General features: G+C 35.4%; 1 protein-coding gene across 1 annotated transcript in view; it reads left to right on the top strand.

Annotated features, from left to right (window-relative positions):
- LOC111153705 (coiled-coil serine rich protein 1) overlaps positions 1 to 24,659 on the top strand; it is a 1,387,597-nt gene that overhangs the window by 883,496 nt on the left and 479,442 nt on the right. Inside the window, exon 10 of the mRNA XM_022512866.1 lies at positions 23,676 to 23,720. Coding sequence (XP_022368574.1) covers positions 23,676 to 23,720 — 45 coding nt within the window. The remainder of the gene's footprint in view (positions 1 to 23,675; positions 23,721 to 24,659) is intronic.

Raw genomic sequence — 24,659 nt, 5'->3', positions numbered from 1 at the left:
AACTGACAGAATGGGACAAGATATTTGCAAATGACATATCAGATAAAGGGCTAGTGTCCAAAATCTATAAAGAACTTAGCAAACTCAACACCCAAAGAATAAATAATCCAATCAAGAAATGGGCAGAAGACATGAACAGACATTTCTCCAAAGAAGATATCCAGATGGCCAACAGACACTTGAAAAAGTGCTCTATATCACTCGGCATCAGGGAAATACAAATCAAAACCACAATTAGATACCACCTCACACCAGTCAGAATGGCTGAAATTAATAAGTCAGGAAATGACAGATGCTGGCGAGGATGCGGAGAAAGGGGAACCCTCCTACACTGTTGGTGGGAATGCAAGCTGGTGCAATCACTCTGGGAAACAGCATGGAGGTTCCTCAAAATGTTGAAAATAGAACTACCCTATGACCCAGCAATTGTACTACTGGGCATTTACCCTAAATATACAAACATAGTGATCCGAAGGGGCATGTGCACCCGAATGTTTACAGCAGCAATGTCTACAATAGCCAAACTATGGAAAGAACCTAGATGTCCATCAACAGACGAATGGATAAAGAAGATGTGGTATATATACACAATGGAATACTATGCAGCCATCAAATAAATCAAATCTTGGGGGTGCCTGGGTGGCTCAGTGGGTTAAAGCCTCTGCCTTCAGCTCAGGTCGTGATCCTGGGGTCCTGGGATCGAGTCCCGCATCGGGCTCTCTGCTCATCGGGGAGCCTGCTTCCTCTTCTCTCTCTGCTTGCCTTCCTGCTGACTTGTGATCTCTGTCTGTGAAATAAATAAATAAAATCGTAAAAAAAGAAAAAAGAAATGAAATCTTGCCATTTGCGATGACGTGGATGGAACTAGAGGGTATCATGCTTAGTGAAATAAGTCAATCAGAGAAAGACAACTATCATATGATCTCCCTGATATGAGGAAGTGGAGATGCAACACAGGGGGTTAAGGGGGTAGGAGAAGAATAAATGAAACAAGATGGGATTGGGAGGGAGACAAACCATAAGTGACTCTTAATCTCACAAAACAAACTGAGGGTTGCTGGGGGGAGGGGGGTAGGGAGAGGGGGGTGGGGTTATGGACATTGGGGAGGGTATGTGCTAAGGTGAGTGCCGTGAAGTGTGTAAACCTGACGATTCACAGACCTGTACCCCTGGGGATAAAAATATATGTTTATAAAAAATAAAAATTAAAAAAATATATATTTGTGAGCTTTAGGACAGTCACGATTTTTGAAAAAGCCTATGTTACAGCTCTCTTAAAACCTCCTATTATTCTGAGAAGTGACAGGCTCACACAGACCTCTCTATCAGTGCTGAAATGCCAACAAAAATAGTAATTGCTTTTTTTCTCTAGGATCAATTTTCTTGCCATAGTTCAGCGTGCTGAACAATCTTTCAATTAGTCTTTTGGTTGTGGTTCTTTAACAAACTCCTTTTTTATCCCTTGGCTGGAGTCTGTATTTGATTCCAGAGAATTTACTAACATTTTGGTAGTTCTGAAACTTTTCATTTTATTCAGTATCTTTAAAATTCTTCATAAATGTTATAGTAATAATAGGAAATATTCAATCAGCTATTATTCTGTTAAAACCAATATTATTTAATGCAATTTGGTTGAGGAGCATTGGATATTATCAAGTGTAGATAAGTAAAAAAAAAAACCAAAAAACAGTATTTATTGGGAATACTGAGAATTGTTATACCTAATAAACAAAATCCAGTTGGCTAATTACTTTCTAAACCATATTTTTTTATACTTTACTCTTGGCCAGATTGGGATAATTTATTGAGCAATGTAAATAAGATGCTCCTTAAAAGTAGAAGAATGCATTTTCAAAGCTACAAAGATGAAATGCAAACTTTAAAATAGAATTTATGTTTCTACTGGGAAATTCTCTGAAGCACGTTCTTTTGAAATGTCATTGAATAAGTTTTTAACCTCTTGGGCTTTTTCCACTATTAAGTAGTTCTACTTGATTTCTTCTTGCGTCTCATATCAGATGCAAGGTTCCAGTTCCTCTTTGGGCTTGGTTAGTTGCTCTGTTTTCTCACATCTGGTTTTCTATGCCCAACCTCAATGCTATAGCCTGTGTCCTCCTCCAAATAGCTAATGTGTTTCCTAATTAAACAAGTTAAAGTTAAATGGGATTGGTGATGGTGTTAATATTTATATATGCCAGCAGCTGGTGCACTTAAAAGAAAATGTTCACCTTTATTTACCAACCATAATTTTTCATAACAATTTTTTCACATATTGTCCCTCAGGGACTTTGTTTTTCTCTTGTAAGGTAAATGTGAAAATGTTTTGAAATACTTAATTTTCATAAAATGTCCAGTTAATATTGCTGGTAGTTACCATAAAAATTGGTTCTTTCCTAAATTCTTCTATGTGAAAAACAATACACATCATATATTTTAGTTTGCCTAAGCATGATGCTTAATGAGGGTGAACTTAAATTTGGTTACTGTTTTTTTTGTGCATACTCCTAAATTATGACTTTAAAATATATTTTGTTTTATGGTTTGCAATGCACAGTGACAAAACATTCTCTCATTAGATATTCATAATAAGCCTCCACTGTCCTTAGAGCTCATAGCTAATGAAAAAAAAGTTGTGAGTTTAAATAGCTTGTGCATGGCTGTATCAGTTCAGATACTTTGAACTGCAAAGAACAAAAACCCAATTCAAACTTGCATAAATAATAAAGAAGTATATTATTCACATGAAAGAAAAGGCAAGTTTCAAGGCCAACTTAATCCAATGGCTCCAACTCTAGATCCACTTCCTTGGGCTTTTTTTTTTTTTTTTTTTCATAATTTGTTTTCTGTTCATTAGGCTGGGAATGAAATAACTAGGGGAAATATTGGTCTCAGGTGTCTCTGAAGAAATGTCCAACCAGGAGACAGACGTCTCCTTCTATGGCTGATTTAAGATTAAATACAAATTTCCCAGAAGCTATATAACAAGTTTCCATTTCCTCCTATTTGCCCAACTTTGATCTCATGCTCACTTCTGATCTCATTCATGTTGACAGAGGTGTGTCATTCACTGATAATTTCTTGTATTATTTTTACTTCATAATGATGATTAGGGCAGTAAATAAATATTTGAGCACACAATTTACTGTTTAATTTCTCTCACCTGTGGTACAGTGTAAGTGGGTGGGGTTTCTAAGTCTCTGGTTTCTCACTGTAGCAAAGAGCAGCCAAATCCCTCGAATGTAGTAGATATTTGATAAATACTTGGTTATTAAGCTAATAAAACCTGAGGGAAGTTCTTCTAATTACTTCCGTATGGCACTTAGTATTTTATTTAGGTGGAGTGGGGACTGTAGACCATCAACTCTTCCTGGGGGCAAAATTGACTATGGGAAATATTTAAGCTATTATCATTGTGATGCAAGCATCTTAGGGTATTTCTCTACTCTTTCTCTGTAGTGTTTTCCTATCATTGTGACAGATACAAATGTACCATATTTACTCATTAACAAAATAAGGTTGTAAAAATCATCTCACATCAGTTTTTCAAATTAATCACAGTTAGCAGAAGTTCAGTACCTCTTGGTTAAACTTTGCCTTCCTTTTAATTATTCAGGCTACTCCAGAGTTTCTAGCCCCAAAACACATCAAATTTGATTTCCTTACCAAATGGAAGACCGATTAGAATTCTTCCTTGCATCCCTGCCATTGATTCCTGCTGTTTTGTGGTGCTAATTTTTGATGCCCAGGTACACATAGTCTAAGAGATCCTCAATGTTGCCTTGCTGGTTTGGCTCACTTTGTCCTTCCAGGATGATGGTACACAGCTTCAGGGCTTATCTCTAATAAAAGTGTCTCAGACTTGGTCTTTTAATATTGCATCTCTTACTTCTAACCTACTTCAGTAGCTACATGGCCATCCCTCTGGCACCAGGTGGCCCCTGGCTGCTGATTTGGAATGCACATAAGTATGCCACATCAAAAACACTTAGTCTCTTCTCTTCAACTGATCCATATCTAAAAATCAAGCAGATTCTTATTATCATTTTAGTCCTCTTTAAATGAAGAAACTATGTATAGCTGTTTCTCCTAAATTCATAAAAAAGCAAACTGGACTCACCATTTAGAAACATTCTATCTCCAGTAATATCAAAATGATTTTTTTAAAACCTCCTTTCTCTTCTAAAGAAGAAAAACAAATTACAAATGGAATCTGTAGTAGAATTTTCCACACTATTAAGTACCTCTCATTTTTGTTTTTTGATAAACACTGACTGATGTAGATTGGCAGTTGCATTTTGAAAAGCAAAATCCCAGGAATAACCAATGATTTCATTAGGCCTGGGTTAGTGCTATATTGGACTATACTGAGATGTCAAATAATATTCACATTTATATTATGAAAAATATGTTATTTTTGAAATGAAAAACTAATATCTAGCTATGACATGAGTAGTTACAGTCAAATAAAATAGAAAGTTATGACATTTTGTGTTCCAAACAAAAGCAGAGGAATAGAAAATGTCATTATGCTAAGGAGTTGTGTTACATATACTCTGGTTCTTTTTTTTTTTTTAAAGATTTTATTTATTTATTTGACAGACAGAGAACACAAGTAGGCAGAGAGGTAGGCAGAGAGAGAGAGAGAGAGAAGCAGGCTTTGCACTGAGCAGAGAGCCCGATGTGGGGCTCGATCCCAGGACCCTGGGATCATGACCTGAGCCGAAGGCAGAGGCTTTAACCCACTGAGCCACCCAGGCGCCCCTGTACTCTGATTCTTAATAGCCATGTGAACACATCACAACATCTCAAAGTCTTGAATGCTTCATCAGCAAATTTGGGATAATAGTTATGCCTATTCTACAAGGTGGAACACAGGATTAAATAAGATAAAGCATGCAGTTAACTTACCAGCTTAATATACTGGCTCACAGTAAATAATAAAGGTTATTATCATAATTCTCTAACACATGTATTTGGAGATTAAAATAAAGAGCTCCTTATATGTACTTCCTGCATATCCTTATGTTATCAAACTATTTTTACTTGAATTAGATGCTTTCTGGAGGCTTGCTGGTACCTTAAAAAAATAATCATTATTTAGAATTTATTTTCTTAGTCTTTAGTAGCTGTCATCTTGATTCTTTTTCATTTCTCTGAACTTCTCTTGTTTTCCCCAAAGTGAAGTTACAGGCCAGTATAATTCTAAACTTGCCTGGAGAGGTCAGAATTGAATGGAACTATAACATCTTCCTGACTCTTTTTCCAGATTTAAGCCTTAAGCCTAAAATCAGAGAGGAAAGAAATCACAATTAAATATAGTAATGTTGAACTGTATTATATACAATTTAACTTATTTTATCTTCTCAGCATCTGTGCAATAATGTCAGGAAGGTTTTATTACCCAATTTTTACATAGTCAAAATTAGTTCTCAATGAGGTTAAGTAATTTCCCTAAGGATTCATGTCTGAGAAATGGCTGGATGGTAACTCGATCATGAGACCCAGTGATGTTTTCTTTCTACTGCATTATTTCCCTATTATCTTTCAAAACACAAGTTAATATTTAAAAAATTATTTTACTTATCTTTTCTTTCACTTTCCCATCTATTAACTAGGCAAAGCCATGCTTAAGCTATGCTATTTTGTGAGGATATAAAGATTACTAGTAGAAGAATGAAGTGGTAGGAGATATAAGGAGACAATTAGTTTTTCTGTCTAACACTTGGTTATTCATCTGCTATAATAAGTATCTCAGTGATTGGAAGAAGTTTGTCAAGAGAAGTAACAAGATGGCATATAAGTAATTCCTTTCTGTATCACGAGTCCCAAGAATATCTACAGGTTTGGAAGTTCACTAAAAGGATCTCACATTACTCAGACACAGTTGTATTTACTGCTGTGGTTTATATTACAGTGAATGGATTAGCAAGGGAAGACACATTAGGCTGAGTCTGGAGGGATCCATGCATAGGATTTAGAAAGTCGTCCCTGAGGAAGTGCTGCAGAGAATGAACTCTTTCCTTCAGTAGTTAAATGAGCAACGCATATGCAGTGTTTCTGCCCAGGAAAGCCTGCCATAGATTCAGCCCAAGGTATTTGGTGGAAACTGGTTATACAGGATCTCTTTGTGTGATCAGCCACAATTAAAGAAATTCCAGATTCCCACAAGGAAAGCAGATTTAACCATAAATCAGACTGATACAGTGAATTCAGTGCCTCAGGCAAACAAAACAGCCTTAATGGTATACGGAATTTCAAAAGTCAAGTTCCTTGATGCCAGCTCTGCAAGCGGGTCCTTCTCAAGAGTAATATTTAGACCTGCTGTGTTAACTCTCTCTGGACGAAATAACACGTGTTGTCTTCTGTTATCACAGGAGACCTAAATAGTCTAAAGCCCACATTTTCAAATTTTTCTCCCAAATTTCACCTACATTGTGAAGACATTACAGATCAAGATAGTTGAATATGACTTAGGAACACACATTTATTAAGGTCTATTTGCTTGTCCTATGCAGCACACTTAAAAAAAAAAATTACAGTGCTTTTATAAAGTCAAGGGCATAAAAGTTGAGGGGGATGCAAATGGGGATTTATTTATTTTTTTAAGATTTTTATTTATTTATTTGTCAGAGATAGAGAGAGAGCACACAAGCAGGGGAAGAGACAGAGGGAGAAAAGCAGGCTCCCTTCTGTGCAAGAAGCTTGATGCTGAACTTGATCCCAGGACTCTGGGATCATGACCTGAGCTGAAGGCAGATGCTTAACCAACCGAGCCACCCAGGCATCCTGTAGATGGGGATTTAACATACAGAATAGATGATGGCAAATGCTGTAACAAGTGTTCAAAGATTAAGGAAGTATAAGGAAAGGAAATACAATTTTCCTTTACAAAGATTTAAGAAAGCTCAGGAGATAGTGACATTTGAATTCTGTTATCCTTAGAGATTTCTATAGCAGAGATAATACCGTGACATTTTTGTTATAGGGAACAAACACAGGAAGCTGTGAATGTACAAGAGATTGGGAAATATTGAGTACTTTGATGTACCGCAGTGTGACACAATAATATACATCGTTATATAATAATAAAAGTTATATTATCATAATATTAATTATAAATGAGGTCAGAAGTGTGAACTGATCAAAGATTGCAAGTGTTTTGAATTCCATGCCAAAGAGATTGGTTTACTCATTTTCTATCATAAAATGAGACTCATCCCATTGGCTGTGAAGCAGCAAATTATTTCCCACAATATTGGAAAATAATGATAGCTCTTATGTTCATGTTTATCACTTAGGAAATTCCAATGGTTTTAGGAGCTGTGTGCCAGGAACTCTGGATGAAGACCAAAATGTATTTTTTATTTTAAATCACAATCTTAACAAGTTGTTTATTTTTAGTGCTCCATATGGATTTTATTGCCATCATTACCTATATAATAAAGAACAATAAAATTTAGTCAGGCCTGATCTGGTTGTTGATCTGTTATGTTTAAAAAAACTTTTTTGAAGAATTGAATTACATTTATTAAGAAATATTTCAATTATGATGGACTTAGATTATTATCTTAGAAATATATAGATGTATAGAAATTATAAGAAATTTTCATCCAATCATACAGGAAATTTTATATTAATCTTTTTAAAACATATTTGAATATAGCTTCCTATGTTAATATGATTGAGTTAAAATGTCAGGATACTACTGAGAGATTCAATATGTAGTAATTTATTCTAAATCTTAGGTGCTAAGTGTATGTGTAAAATGAAATTGAAGTGTCTTATTAGTGTATTAAACTTAAAACCTATTCACCCACTGAATTAAAATTGTCTTCTGATTTTACTACATCTGTAGTCTTTTACATTTTCCTGCCACGTTTTTTGTTTGTTTCTTTTTATCTGAGATGAGATGTGCTTGGGATAGTATTAAAAATAATTCAGAAGTCAGCTAGAAGGAGACCCCTTTATTGAGGACATTATTTATATAAACTGTTTTCAAAAATATCATAGAGCCACCAAAATGGGTCACATTCTACAAATGATAGATTTGGGTTTTGAAACAAATGTTGCATATTTTCCTCCTTAAAAACCACACCATTCTGAGAAAGAACTAATTATCTTAAGGCTCTGAGTCAACTGTGGCCAAATGGTCTCACAGTTAGCAACAGAAGAGAAATGAAACACGGAGCAGTAAACCTTGGGGATTCACCTGGCCTCCTTTGCAGCCAAGACTGTTCCTATGGTGTCAGACAACAATGAAAGAACCTGAAATTGAAGGTGACTCAGAAAAGGGCAAACTGAAAAGTTTAACTCTCGCAACCAGGTCATCCACATCACAGTAAAAGAATAACCAAGATATAGTGAAAGAATAAAAGAAGATCATTTTAGAAGGTAGAGGTGAATTGGTAATTATCCTCGATGGTTATTTGGAGAAATAGAACAAAAACTGGTATCACGTATACTGTGGACTTTCACTAACTCAGTGTATAATCTTGAGGAGTCAGGTTCCTTACCTCAAGGACTCAGTTTTCTCGCGAAATTAAAAAAAAAAAGAAAAGAAAAGATGAGCTAAATAATTTCTTAAGCTGTTTTCTTTTAATTTAACACTCTGTAAATCTTTATGCAGAGTTTCACATTTACAAAACATTTTAATGTAAGCACCGTAAGAAATATATCTTGTCTTATATTGACCCAGAGCATAAAATAGGGCCTGGCATATAGGCACGCAGCACAGTGTTGATTGAATGAATGAATGAGCCAGAGAACAAAAGTGAGAAGTCACTGAGTTGGTTATATGACTGTTGACAGGAGGATAATATGCTACCACAAAAGTTGGTCAATAAAGACTGTCTTTCCCTTCCTCTTTTTTTTTTAAATTTTTTAAATTTATTTTCAGCGTAACAGTATTCATTGTTTTTGCACCACGCCCAGTGCTCCATGAAATCCGTGCCCTCTCCAATACCCACCACCTGGTTCCCCCAACCTCCCACCCCCCCCCACCCCTTCAAAACCCTCTTTAAGGTAACTTGCATTCTTGGTGATGGTGGGACAGGGTTGGTAAAAGGGAGCTAAGGAATTTCACAGTTTCTCACAGGTTTGCAGGCCCCTTGTTAGAAAAGCTAAAAGTAGTTTGAAGTCCTTAAGACTAAAGAATACATTTCCGACCACTTCTTTGTCATACAAATAACCCTTGACTTTCAAGCCATGGTCAGATTGCCCAACATTTCCATGGCTACACTTTCAAGTAGACTAAATCAGAGAACCTTATTTTTGGAGTTAATACATGGTATTTAATTTCAAAATATGTCATCTGAGCTGGTACATCCTGGCTAAACTTTGCCAAATGTAGCCGTGGAATTTATTTAATTAGACTTTCTTACTCTTACAAATCACTGCACTAGTTTCAGTGGAAATCTGATTATTGCAAATTGTGGACTTAAAGCATCACCTGACTTTTGAAAGATGTTATTATCAGATTGGGAGGATAAAAATATGTCCCAAATAGTTGCAACATTCTCTTCTTAATGTTCATAGATTTCCAAGAGCGATCCAATTTCCAGAAATTCATGATGCAAATGCAGTTAAATTAGAGAATAGGGAAATGGAAATTGTCATTTTATTTTCAGGTAGGCCTTTGAGTTTGAGAGGACATTAAATTACAATATGCAACATTGATCTGTCAAAGTTAAGTAACATTGATCTGTCGATGAAAATTTAAGCCACGGTGCAATTTCTGACTTACAGTTGGAGACTACACATTTATTTTTCTGTTCTGTTTCGCTATTCCTAGAAATTAATAATGACAGAAATAAACACACTTAATAAACTAAGATCTCTAGCAGTAGATTTTGACATAGTCTGATTTATTTGTTTAATATTGAGTCTTCAGTAGAGTTGCTCAGATGTACAGAGAGGTATGTAATGAAAGCTATATTTAAAAGTGGAAACTTTAAGTGAATATGCTGAAAGCTATGCCAATTTACAAGGTAAAATTATTAAAAATAAAAAGTATCTACAGCAAAGTTTAAATAATGTACTCACACTGACACTGGTTATCTGTATAGTATTTTGGAGTGCTCTTAGATGAGTTAAGGGAGATTTTTAAAGAAAAGCACTGAGACACTAATATAGGCCAAGACCACAACTATTGATATAGTTGTTGAAATTGATTAGGTAACAGAGCTCAAATATTAAAATGGAGAGGTTTTTGTTTTCTTTTGTTTTAAAGATTTCATTCATTTGAGAGAGAGAGAGACAGAGGACAAGTGCGAGAGGAGAAACAGACTCCCCACTGAGCAGAGAGCCCTATGCGGGGCTCCATCCCAGGACCCTGAGATCATAACCTAAGCCAAAGGCAGATGTTTAACTGACAGAACCTGCCAGGTGCCCCTAAAATAGAGAGGTTTAAACCTTAATTTTCTAAAAGAAAAGAACATCTCAGTATTTTAGAGCTTAAAGAGACTAGTTCAATTTTCTAATATTCTGGAAAAAAAAATGTCATCTCAGAGGATTAGATAATTTGCCCAAGGTCAGTAAAAGAAAGGAATCAATTTATTTTATTCATTTTTCTTCAGAATGAATTTAAATTACAAATATTAGAGGCTATATATTAATACCATGTTTGTAAAAAAGAGTTAATAAATATCAATTTTATAAGAGGTGTAGAGGCTTATTCATTTTGTTCACTCAATAAATATTTATTTAGCACCTACTAATTGCCAGATCCTATTCTAAGTACTGAGGAGGTAAAACTTTATAACATAGACACGTTGCTTACTTTCAGGAGCCTTATATTCTGGTGAGAGGAAGTAGCCAGTCTATAAAATAATAAAGTATTTATTAGTGGTAAGTTTCAAGGAGAAAATTAAAACTGAGTGATATGACAGAGAGCCGTTTGATACCTATTTTAGATTCAGTGTTCAAGGGAGGCCTCAGACACAGTAAAATTAAACCAAGATTTGGATGGCAAGGAGATAACCTTACGAGGATTGTGGGGGAAGATCATTACAAGAAGGGAACCATTGGTATAAAAACTCTAAAGTAGGAGAGATTAAGATTTTGAGAAAATGTTGAGAGTAAATCTGTGATCATAAATTTAAATACACTCTTTTTCTCCAACATATAGTTAGAAGGTGTAGTTGTATTTTACATAAATGATATCCAGAGTTTAGTCTTTGCCGGGGAAGTACAGCAGAAGAAAGGATCCAAAAAGTTGAAAGGTTTTTATGTCAAGTCAGCTGATAACTATGGTTCTTGTACTCTAAACAGAACAAGAAAAAAATTAGAGGGAAACTGAATGAGAATGTGGTAGGCTCAAGTGATTGAAGATCTCCATGAATTTGGAGAATTTTTGAATGAAAGTTTAGATTAACAGTTAAGATGCCCCCCCAAGTATTTGAGCATTTGTTAGTTGTTAAAAGTAGCAACTCTAAATGCCATCTGCAAGGCATTATTAGCAATACAAAACCAAAGAATGCTTTAGGAAAGATAATGACTATCTTTAAAATGTATCAGTTATGTGCTTTAGGCCCTTCTTGTGGAAAGGTAGCACTTAAACCTATGTTCAAAATATTTACTTATCTATCTTTGGGCAGATTCTTTTAAGTATATGGACTAATGGTTTTCATTATAAGAATGATGGTCCTTTCAGTCCTTTGAATCCCAATATATTCAAGAGTTCCTTAAATTTCACTAGCTAAAATACCTGAAGTTACCCAAATCTCTGATGAACAAATGTGTTAGTACCAGACTTGGAAGGAGGGTAGTCTCCTTCCAAGAGTTGTGTCTGATCATCTAGAAGGTTCCTTCCAGAAATGACAGAGCTAAAAAGAGTAAAAGGCAGAGAAGGATGAGAAAAATCATCTGTTGAAAAGATGGCAACTTCAGAATATGTAGCGTATAGACATCATTGTACCTAAAATCTCAAATCTCCTGAAAGATTGAGTTGGAGAAAACTGTTTTATATGGCTTTTATCAGTGATAAAGAAATAGTTTTTATTTGATAACAGGAGAATAAAAGCATGATGGATTATTTAGTTTGAAATTATTTTAATAGCTAAAATAATTCTCATCCCCATATGATCAGAACATGCACACAAATTTCCCTGTACCTATAAACCTTGGGAATTAGGAATTTTAGTGTGTGCTTTCTAGAGCATTTGTTTGCTTAGCTAAAACAAACAAATATATAATAAATGATGAGGCACCTGGGTGGCACAGTCAGTTGAGCACCCGACTCTTGGTTTAGCTCAGGTCACGATTTCAGGGTCATTAGATCAAGCCCTGTATGCTCAGTGTAGAGTCTGCTTAAGATTATTTCTCCCTCTGCCTCTCTGTCCCTTGCTCTCTCTCTCTCATAAATAAGTAAATCTTTAAAAAAATATATTATATTTATTTATTTTTGCATGTGTGCTTGTGTGAGAGAGAGAGAATGAGCAGGAGCCAGGGAGAGGGGCAGAGGAATAAGCAAACTCCCTGCTGGGCAGGGAGCCTGATGCAGGACTTGTCAGGACCCTGGGAACATGACCTGAGTTGAAGGCAGATGCTTAACCAAGTGAGCCACTCAGGTCCCCATAAATAAGTTAATCTTAAAAAAAATAATAAAAGACATAACCTATTTCACTTAAAATATATGTAAACCATAGTGTTTGATACAAGATCTGAAAGGTAAGTAATTAACAGAAGAAATATGCCACACATTTCATTGTTTTTGTAAACCAAATAAATGTATGTGGGTATCCTATTATTAATTGCAGCTTGATATTTTTTTAAGTGCCTAAAAATATGCCCATGCAAAAAATTTAGTAACACAAGATCAAAAGAAGCAGTTAAAAAGTTTCTCCACACAGATCTTGCTTTGGTAGAAAACAGTTGAATACTGTCATTGCTTTCTGAACTCCAAATCTGATAGTGGAAGAATAATTCTTTAAATATATTATTCTATCATATAAATGGAAGGAGGAATCCAATGCACTATTTTTAAAAAAGATTTTATTTATCCATTTGAGAAAGAGAAAGAGAAACAAGGGGAGAGGCAGAGGGAGATGGAGAAGCAGAGTCCCCCCACCCTCCCACCCCCGCTCAGCTGGGAGCTCGACATGGTGCTGGATCCAAGACCCTGAGATCATGACCTGAGTCCAAGGCAGACACTTAATCATCTGAGCCACCCAGGCATCCCTCCAATGCACTATTTTTTAGTGAAATGATAGAAAGTAATATTACATTTATGGATGCACACTCACATGTAAATATGTTAACAAAAATAATATAATCACTACATTTTATTTTATTTTTAAAAGATTTTATGTATTTTTTTATTTGAGAGAGAGAGAGAGCATAAATGGGGGAGTGGCAGGCGGAGGTTAGAGGGTGAAGCAGGAGCCCCTCCCTGGAGGTAAAAAAGAGAGGAAACTATAATATTAAAGAGAGTTGTAAAAGTAGACCTTAGCAGACCTCACTGAGAAGGCAAAATGTAAACAAAGACGAGATGCTGTTGGAGTTGGCCATGCAGACATCTAGGTGAGGGGCATTCCAGCTGGGATAAGCACCTAGTTCAAAAACCAAAGTAGAAGAATGCCTGCTGTTGTCCAAGCACTATCAAGAGAACCAGGTTCTGTAATGGAATGATGGGAATGGACGTTAAGAGGAGTTGGGAAATGGGGTGCCTGGGTGGCTCAGTGGGTTAAAGCCTCTGCCTTCAGCTCAGGTCATGATCTCAGGGTCCTGGGATCGAGTCCCACATTGGGCTCTCTGCTCGGCAGGGAGCCTGCTTCCTCCTCTCTCTGCCTTCCTCTCTGCCTACTTCTTTTCTGTCTCTGTCAAAGAAATTAAAAAAAAAAAAAAAAAGAGGAGTTGGGAAGTGATAGATGATACATAGATACATAGGTAGATGATAGATAGCTAACTATATGCTAAATATTAATCTTCTCTTTTGAACAACCTCACTACATTCTGTTTTTATGTTGCATGTTTAAGAATGTAAAAGGCAGCTTAGTAGACAGATTGCTAGCTGAGTATAACCAGACAATAATTTTTCAGATATTTAACAACGCCACATTCCACACATTAAGTACTCATCCTGTCCATATCTGTTTAAATTCACAGTCAGACTGGTGTTTACCACCATGAGAGTATTCTAAAGCAATCTGCCTTTCATTGACAATATGAAGGGTTACTTGTTTTCTGAAACGGTATTTTTAACTTCCTATTTAAGAATTCAATTAACAAATAGAGGTTGTCAGAAATAATATTAAGCAAACTCTTGGCAGAAGTTTTATGTTGTTAATTTGTCTCATACCTAAAATGGAAGGACATCTTTTCCATTAATGACCACCAAGCTACGAACATCAGAAACACTGGATATAATCCATTTTTAGCATACTTCATTGTATCTAAGTTCATAAAATATCAGGACCCAAGTCTCTGGAGCAGAAGAAATTTAACATATGTGCTATACCAAGATGAGCACTGCTAGAATACTGGAGGCTTGAAAGTGCTCTACTTGTTAAATATTTTGGTTAGCCTAGAGCAACGATAATCACAGACAAACTCTATGAAAATATTATTTATGCCCCACATAGTTACATTAATTTTCTTTTAATCTTTGTCTGCCCCAGGAAATATTTCAATTGAATATTACATTTCTTTCCAAGAAATCAGCAACCCTGGAATCCAATCTCATTTACTTTAACTTTTCTTTTTTCACAGTTATTGCCAAAACCTAAATGAATTCAAAACCAAGAATTTATCTTGGATTTACTTCTCCAGTATGTAAAAATGACATGGTTTAAGTGAAGTTTAATATAATTCCAGAATTAGGTTTACTCATCTAATGGGTTACTTATTCATTTATTAAATATATATTTATTTAATTCATAATTTAATTCATCTCAATATATATAAAGCATAAAGTGATAGTTACTCATGGAGGTAGTATGTATAGTGGTTGCAAAAGAAACTTTGTAATCATATATTCTGCATTCAGTACTAAACTCTACCTCTTTCTAGCTTTGTAACTTTAGACAAGTTAACCTCTCTGCCTCAATCATTCTATGACAAAATGAGAATTAATAATGGCACTTGCAACATAGTATAATTGTAAGGAATCAGTTACTGTGAGGAATACAAAAAGGTCATTCAAGGTGCTTAGCACTAAAGTGCCTGTCTTCTAGGAAGAATTCGATACATGTATACTGTACTTGTTATATGCATATGTGTACATTTAAAAATATCCTGTAGTTATGTTATTACTTAGGAAATATGGGTTGATTTCCCATTTTTGAAATGTCAGAACTTTAGCTGTGAAAAATGGTGAAGTCCCTGAAAATAATGACATATCTTGGTTTCTGAAAAGGGAGATGAGGAGAAATTCAAAGCAGCTAGTGAATGGATTACAGAGATCATGCACATAAAGTTTCAAAGATGCTTAGAATGACTAACCTTGAAAAGAAGAAAGAAAAACGAAGTTTAACACATTTTGACACTTGCTTGTTTTTAGTTTTAGGATAGATTTTCGCCCGTTTCCTGATAACTGTTAAATTTCAAACAGGGGCACTACAAATCTCTGACTTACAATGCCAATGTAGTATTAAAAAATGTTTCCAATATAACATTGTATTTCATTGTAATTCCATGTAATTGTAATTCCTTTAATTACAAAGTATTTTTAAACTATGTTCATTAACTTTAAAGGAAGACTGGGCAGGGGTGCCTGGGTGGCTCAGTGGGTTAAGCCTCTGCTTTCAGCTCAGGTCATGATCTCAGGGTCCTGGGATCGAGCCCTTCGTCGGGCTCTCTGCTCAGCGGGGAGCCTTCTTCCTCCTCTCTCTCTGCCTGCCTCTCTGCCTACTTGTGATCTCTGTCTGTCAAATAAATAAAGACAATCTTAAAAAAAAATAAAGGAAGACTGGGCATTATATACAAGAGTGGATTCTTGCCGTTTTTAAGTAGGTTCAGCAGCCTTGGGAAAGTCTCTGAATTTCTAAGTCTATTCTGCCAACCTATGACTAGTCACAAATCTCAATACTATCACTTACAAAATGAATCCTAAATAAGGCTAAGGTTAGGAATCCAGATATACAACTGGAGATTTCTTTTATCAGCAATGTAATTGAAACTTGACACTGAATTTCAGGTCTGTACAGCAAGCTGATAGATGAAAAGGCAGATATCCAAATTAAGAAAACCTGAATTTAGGAATCGGCTAAGGTTGACAATAGGTATGTCAAGTTGTGTTTGGATTTGCTGGAATATTTTTACTTCTTGAGTAGTTTCATCAGTCTCACTGAGGAGCCATACAAGATAGGAAGATGCATAGCAAGAACCTGTGAGAGAACCGATCTGCCTGTCTCAAAATTAAAACAGCGCAGATACTAGATTTTAAAGTTCATGAGAGATCATCTGGTACAACTTTTATATCTTTCCACCCCCAAAGCGTTTTCTTGGTGGGTAAATCAGAATCTATAGTTAACATGTTCTCATCTTCCAAAATGTGGTTTTCTCCTTAAAATGCTGTCCCTGTTTAAGAAGAGATATAGTCGTAGAAGCAGAGAGACTGGAAGTGTTTTACTCATACTCTTATCATTCTTTGGGGCCATGTATCATAGCCACAAAATGAAGCTAACAACGGCAAGAACCAAGGTGGCAGAGCAGAACAACTACAAGGTTATTTTAGCTCAAAATGGGAAAAATGATTTTGTTGTGGTATATAATAATGTTATTGTAAGAATTGAACAACTCAAGTAAAACACTTAAAGCAGTGCTTGGCATATGGAGAACAGCCCCAAAATACTAATTATTTTTATAACTGTACTAACAGTCTTTCATTTGGTTAATATAAAAAGACAGCAATATCTTAAGCTACTGGTAAAAATTAGTACACACTAGGGTTAGCTGGGGACTAGGCCCAGAGCTGTTTCTTATGTGTAGTCTCTCATTTATTACTACAAATTTTCTCAGTTGTACAGCTGTGGAACCTGAGACACAAAATGGTTAAGAACTGCTCCAAAAGCTTTATAGCTTTTAAGACAATGATTTATAATAGAGTTACTAAAGCAATTTGGTAAAAGAAAGATAGTCCTGGATTCAGGACCCACTGACCAAAGTTCAAGCCCTGAATCTGCCACTTATAAGTTAGGTTCCCTGCTACAAGCCCCCTCATCTGTCAAATGAAGAGGCTGAACTACAAGTTAGTTAAAGTTCCTTCTAGCGCTTTCTAATGCCTCCATGACTGAGGCTATATGTGAAAATTTACACAGTTACTTGTGTTACTTTAATTAATTAATTAATTAAAATTAAGATTTAATTTATTTATTTGGCAGAGAGAACACAGGCAGAGCAGCAGACAGAGGGAGAGGGGGAAGCAGACTCCCCACTGAGCAGGAAACCTGATGGGGACTCCATCCCAGACCCAGGAATCATAACCTGAGCTGAAGGCAGATGCTTAACCAACTGAGTGCCCCAGGCGCCCTATTTGTGTCATTTAAAAATTAAATTTGGGGACGCCTGTTGGCTCGGTCATTAAGTGTCTGCCTTCGGCTCAGGTTATAATCTGAGGGTTCTGGGATCGAGCCCCAAATCCGGCTCCCTGGTCAGCAGAAAGCCTGCTTCTCCCTCTCCCAATATCAATTTTGTTTTCATCTAGTTAAATCATAACTACTTTTTACATTTAAGGAAAATCATCACAATGAAGCCTTTGCAGTACTGAAAAGGAGATATTCACTTCCTCTGTTCATTCCGTAGTTCTTCATATTGGAAAAGGAAATCAACTTAATAGAAGGGTATTGGATACTATATTTCTGAGTTTTTGCTGATAGGGAGGCAGGGGAAATCTTAATGACATGAACAGCTTGGGAAGAGTTTATAATCGCTATAAAGGAGAATATCTCCCCACTATATGCATTTTAGACAGAGATGACCTCATACCATAGCATCGTTACTGGGGTGTTCATGCAGACATTTAGATAATAGATTTTCCACCTTAATGCCTTACTAAACTATCTTAATTTAGCACACTGTAGAACATTTACTTTTTTTTTTTTTTTTTTTTTGCCTACAATGTATAACATTTTGGTTTGCTCTCATGTGCTTAAATTTTTTTAGAGCATATTTCATTCCTTTTATTTTTTATTTTTATTTATTTTTTTAAATTAACATATAATGAATTATTTGCTTCAGGGGACAGGTCCGTGAATCATCAGTCTTACACAATTCACAGCACTCACCATAACACATACCCTCTCCAATGTCCAAAACCCAGCCACCTTATCCCTCCCTCCTCGCCCCCCAGCAACCCTCAGTTTGTTTCCTGAGATTAAGAGTCTCTTATGGTCATGTCCTTAATTTTTATCAACACAAAGAATTTAGAGTCTCTAGTGAGAACATCTATATAGTGAGGGAAATACAATTTTGTTCACTCATATTGGTCAGAATATTTTTAAATATGATTTTTCTCAAGACATGTTGAATAAATACTATATCTGGACTGCTTAAGAATAATGAAGTGGGTTTTCATATCGATGAAAATTTTGTAAGTCTTAATTTTAAGAGTCAACCAGTATACATATGTGTGTGTGTGTAAACATACTTTTACATTTCTTGTCTACTTCAAGTCTTCCTGAGAGCAAGATTAACTCAGTGAATAGTGTTAAAACATTCATTTCTTTCTGATTTATTTTGATGTATATTTTAGTGGAGATTCTGCAAAATATGAAAATGCAAAGTATTTTTTCATTTAAAGATGTGAAAATTGTGTGGTATATCTCTGAGTGAACACAAAGAAGGAGCTTGGGTTCTTTGACATTAATATTTCTTTCAAATATAATTCTTTTTCTTGAATGTTACTGCTTAGTTAGTTGGCGGAATCTGATGGTCTGATCTTCCAAAGCACTGACTAAGTTACTGACAGTAAGAGTCAGCAAAAATCAAAATTGATAAGTTTTCCTAGTCAAAGCTGGAAGTCACAGTTTGTATTTCCCTAAAAGCTTTCCCCACTCAAACTACCTGACTTTCTGAATTAAAGGCTTAGTCTTACTTTGGTACTCAGACTAATTTCTGTCATCCCTTAGGGGTTACCATCTCCCAGATCATACTTCAAGAATTCTTCGTGAATCTCATTATGCCCTAGATCATTTGACTTCTCCATTGAGACACACTCTTGCCTGAGGCCCCGTTAGTATGAGGAGAATCCTTTTAGATCATTATTCCTTGCCCATTATGGCTGCCAAATTCTTGGCATCAAATTCTCTGACTCAGTTCTTCAATCTTAAGATAGGCCTTTTAATAATTCAGTGCTTAGATTATGACCAAGCTTTTTACATAGTTTACACAATATACCATATCTGTGCTGGCAAGCTTACCATCCAGTCCCTATCCCATTCAAACAGGTACATTTTTTCTTAAAGTTCTGAAATCCAGCTCCTCTCAATCACTACATTGCCTTTAAGAATCCTCATGACCCCTGCATGAGTTCCATGTTATAATAAATTTGTGTCCTTATGTATGGAACACATTAAACATTTGTGATTACTGTGAATTTAAAGAAACTCAATTAAGGATGAATGGATGAACTTGGTATCTAGGCTCTTAAAATATTAGATTAAGTTTTGCTTTTTTGTACATACTAGCTCTATATTTAGATGGTATCATTTAAATTTTGTAACCTTCTATTTTCTCCTTTGAAAAAGTAAGTTTCAAATACATACCTTGACTTCTGCTTCTATTCATGAATGTATAATGACTATATGACTCACACTCTTGCTGTAATAGTTAGAAAATTGGACAAAGCATGTAATGCAGTTCTCATACATTAAAAAAATAGAGAAACACCATAATTCCTGAGAGAAGGGAAACAAATCAAGAGCACCTATAATACCTGAATTTCTGCCCAGAGGCAATATAGAGACCATGGTACATTGCAGGACAGCTGGGAGAGAACTTCAGGGTCTTTGAGGAGACAAATATCTGAGTTTGGAGAGAACAAGGCAACTAGAATTTGTGGGGAGATTACCACAAAGGAGGGAAATACACAGAGAAAGAATTCTAGAGATTTGTATCAGTGTAGCCCTGAGAATTTTGAGTAGTGACCTGTTACAAATATACAATGAGATTTCACAAGGCCAAGTGAAAAACAACGGCCAAGAAAGGAATAACTGATAGAGAACTTTAAGTAAATGAATTCCCTGAGCTTTCACAGTTCTGGAAATCGTCATGGGGTATTCAGTAGAGAGTACAAAGTGTCAAGCTTTAGTAATAGGAATGAATCACTCTATCCACTGCTTGAGACCCATCCTAAACATTTTTTACAAACAAGCATCAGAAGGATCAGTTAGATCCACAAGTAAATTAGCCATCAGCCAGAATCAATTTTTAACTCCTTCTAAGGCAATAAAATCTAGCACTAAGCAAAATAAACATCAGTGTCTGGCGACCAACAAAAAAGTCACTGGACATGAGAAGAAATAGGAAAATATGACCACCCTCAGGAGAAAATTTGGCCAATAGAAACCCACCTGGAAATGACAGATGATAGAATTGAAGACAAGAAGTTCAAAACACTATTAAAAATATAAATATGGGGGCACCCGGCTGGCTCAGTCAATTAAGCCCCCAACTCTTGATTTCAGCTCACATTATAATCTCAGGGTCATGAGACTGAGCCCCATGCCCAGCTCTGTGCTCAGCATGGAGTCTGCTTGAGATTCTCTCTTCCTCTGCCCTCCCCTCATTTGCACGTGAGTCCTCTCTCTCTCAAAATAAATAAAATCTTAAAAAATATATAGAAATGAAAACTAAGATATGCGAAATAAAAATTCACTAAATGAGATAAATAGATTAGACAGAAGAAAATATCAATGAACTTCTCAAGAGTTCACGAGAAGTCTCAAGAGAAGAGAAAGACTTTAAAATGGCTCAGTGTCAGCCGCTGAGACTGTCACAAGCCATTTAACACTTAATTTGAGTCTCAGAATTCGATGGCAGGGGAAGTAGGAAACAGAAATTGTGGCAATTTTCCCCCCAAATTTTATGAAAGCAATAGCTACCTCAAAATGTGGTCATGAGTACCAAATGAGAAAATGTGTGCATAAACATTTTTGCTTGTGCTTAGCCAACATGAACATTCTCATTGTTCAGTGTTTATAAATATGTTCCAGATATTTTGCATCCTTCAAATAAAAGGCTAAAACCAGGACATTTTGTTTAAATTGGTCCTCTATTTAGACACATTATATACATAATAATGATAATAAAAATTAGAGTAAGAGGAGGAAGAACAAAAAGATAATTATTATTTTGGGATATACTGTGCCTGGTCCTTTATTAAGTACTATACACACATTATTCAGTCTTCATAGAAACCTTGTGGCATAGCCATGATATTATTTTTTGAGTACAAAAAATGAGGTTGAGGGATATTATGGAATTTGTTAGCCTACAGAAGAAGATGATAAACTGGAGATTTAAACCCATATCAGTCTAAATTCAAAAGCATATCATTATACCGTTTCCCATATTCTGAAAGTTATGAGCGTGAATGCCTCTATAGAATTTATTTTTAACCTACTCTGCCAAGTTTAAGAAATGTTCTGTATTTTGTTTTATATCTTTTTCTGTGTGAACTTTAGGCTTCCAAAATGTATTCTGTAAATGCAGATAATTTTCTACACTCAGAAATTAGGCTGTCATTTATTTACAAGAATAACTGGTTTGCCAGATTGATTCTAAGGCCATTTCTAGAGTCAACAGAATAATAGTCTATTTTTACAAATAAAATAGACTTATTGAATATTTGTGTTAATATGTATCTGTCTAAACAATTCAACAAATGAGTTTTACACAGGAAGAGGTAAAATTTTAAACTTGTAAACACAGATGCTGTCACCAAATGAAAAGATATACCTAATGAGTAAGGTATCACACTTCCAATGTTCTGTTCAACAAAACCACAAAACAATAATCGTTCTTAAATTCCAAAATATAAAACTTGGAATGAAATACTTAAGTTCAGCATATCTTTCTTGTGGGCCAATTTTCTCACCAAATATATTGGTGATAATGTAGAATATAGAGTTGGGGTTGTATGCTCCTCAGTTTTTATCAGAAATAGAGAAATAGTTTGACTTAATCAAAATTCTTTTTTTTTAAAGATTTTATTTATTTATTTGACAGAGAGAGATCACAAGTAGATGGAAAGGCAGGCAGAGAGAGAGAGAGAGAGAAGCAGGCTCCCTGCTGAGCAGATAGCCCGATGCGGGACTCGATCCCAGGACCCTGAGATCATGACCTGAGCCAAAGGCAGCAGCTTAACCCACTGAGCCACCCAGGCACCCCGTTAAATTCTTAATGATAATTATAAAATGGTTAAAACCACATTTTCTAAAGCTAAATCAAATAATTTAGAGGCATGTGAAAAATATTTATGATAAATTTCAATATTTATTTGAATTTTTTTCAGTTTTTCACCTGATAGTGTTTCTAAAAGAAAGGAAAAAAATGAAATGTAGCTATAGACTAAAGTAGGAGAGTATGTGGGTCCTCATTTATGTCTGTCTTTGGTATTTTAAAAAATTAATCTCAATTTTCAAAAACTCTACCAAAGTAAGCATTTGCTAAAGAGGGCACGTATTGCATGGAGCACTGGGTGTGATGCATAAATGATGAATCTTGGAACACTGGAAAAAAAAAAAAAGATGAAGTCCAAACACCTTCTTTTTAAACACCTCACAATTGGTCATTTTTACAGCCTTCTTTCCCCTCCACTTCTTTGTGCCCACTTCACCAGTATGCCAGTTAATCCACCCATCTTTCCTAGACCTCTCAAAGAGGTACTTCTCAAACTATTACATATGAATCACCTGGAAAGTGTGTTAAAATGTATATTCTTGCTCCATGTGTCCTGGGTGGGTTCTGACAGCCTGCATTTTTTTAAATAATAAGCAATTTTTAATTAAGGTATAGTTGACATATGACATTAGTTACAAGTGTACAACATAATGATTCCAATATTTGTGTAACTGCAAAATGATCACAATAAGTCTAGTTGACAGTCAACACCACATAGTTGCATTTTTTTTCTTGTGATGAGGACGTTTAAAATTTACTCTCTTACCAATTTTAAATATGCAATATGGTATTATTAACTATAGTCATCATGATGTACATTATGTCTTCATGGATAGTCTGTGCTTTTGATTCCCAGGTGACACGATGCATTAGGCACCACACTTTGAGTGGCCAGGTTTTTAGAGTGTTATATGCAATAGGTACTCCTCTTTAGCCTCAAAGACTTGTTAGATGTGATCTCCTCTGTGGACTCTATGTGAATGCCCATTCCCAGGCTGAATGACCTCCTCTCATCTTATGCTCACAGAAAATCCTATATGTGATACTTCAATTGTAGACAGTACCTTTTAGATTATGGTTTCACCAAGGGGCAGGCAATCACTGATAAAACAAATGCTTTACATTTTACTTTTACCTATGATCTTAGGATTTAGCAAGAAATCATTGGCACCACATTGGAAGACTTTCTCAGATATGGTTATTGGCATACGCATGAGATAGTCATCTATATATAAATCTTCTTTGTTAAGAGAATTATTTTACTTCAAAATGTTTGCTCCACTACTAATTACTAAGTATTAGTTACTTCTTTGCCAACAATATTTTTTTTTTTTCAGGGTTTGAACCTGAAAAGACTGGAGGCAGTACAGGGAGGGAGAGAGGTAAGGAAGTCTGAGGGAGAGGGAAGATGAGAAAATGCTTACAGTGATGGTGACTGATGATGATGATAATGGTGGTGAGAAGGTGTGGAGAGGGATTTTGTGGACATGTATAATCCATTCATTCTGGTCAAAGCACATTTTACACATTTCTGTAAATGTATTATTTGTGCTTATTTCTCTGAAACTAGAGAAAGTACTGTTTCTCTTGTTTTAGGTAAGGATTGTTGCTGTTAAAATGGATTTTTGCAGCAGCAGGACCCTCTAGATGGGGCAGCAAAGCCTTTGTAAACCAACATTACAAGGCAATATCTAAAATGTCCTATGGAAAAAAAAATAAAATGTCCTATGAGAAATTAGCAAAGTTCTAACAATGCAAACATTTTATGACATTTGGGATTCTTTGCTCTCCTATCCAAGGCCATTGGCATATGCTAGAAAGTTGGCATGCATTATTTGATAGTGTAAAATTGCTTTGGTAAGACTAGCAATTTTAAACCTTTCTCTAATTATTGTTTATCCCAGATGCTTTATAAAGAGGGCAACTTTAAATAGTATCAAACATAATACTATATCAGGCACATTATATATATATATATATATATATATTATGATTTTCTAATTCTAACTGAATGGGGAGACTTAAATTCGATTAAAATTCTTTCCATGCTAAAATGTGGAAATGCTGTACTTTGGGATTTGGATTGTTGGGGGTGGGGAGAGTGTGATATTTAATTCTGTGAATCAATATTTTCTTGTTGCTCACAAGGTAAGTTTAGTTTTAAAAGATATTTTTTAGTAAAGGTGAAACTATTTTGTTTTACAAAATGAGATAGTAAATATTACTCCCTCCCCATCTGTGGCCTCTCTTTCTCTAAATAGCAATTTCTTCTGTATGGAGTTACAAAGTATTTTCCCCTCCTTTCTTTGCTGTTTTAATTT

This window comes from Enhydra lutris, unplaced genomic scaffold (genome assembly GCF_002288905.1).
Source record: "Enhydra lutris kenyoni isolate GAN:26980312 unplaced genomic scaffold, ASM228890v2 scaffoldscaffold3, whole genome shotgun sequence".
NCBI lineage: Eukaryota > Metazoa > Chordata > Mammalia > Carnivora > Mustelidae > Enhydra > Enhydra lutris.
The sequence above is the reverse complement of the archived record's forward strand: the minus strand, read 5'-3'. Positions and strand labels throughout refer to the sequence as shown.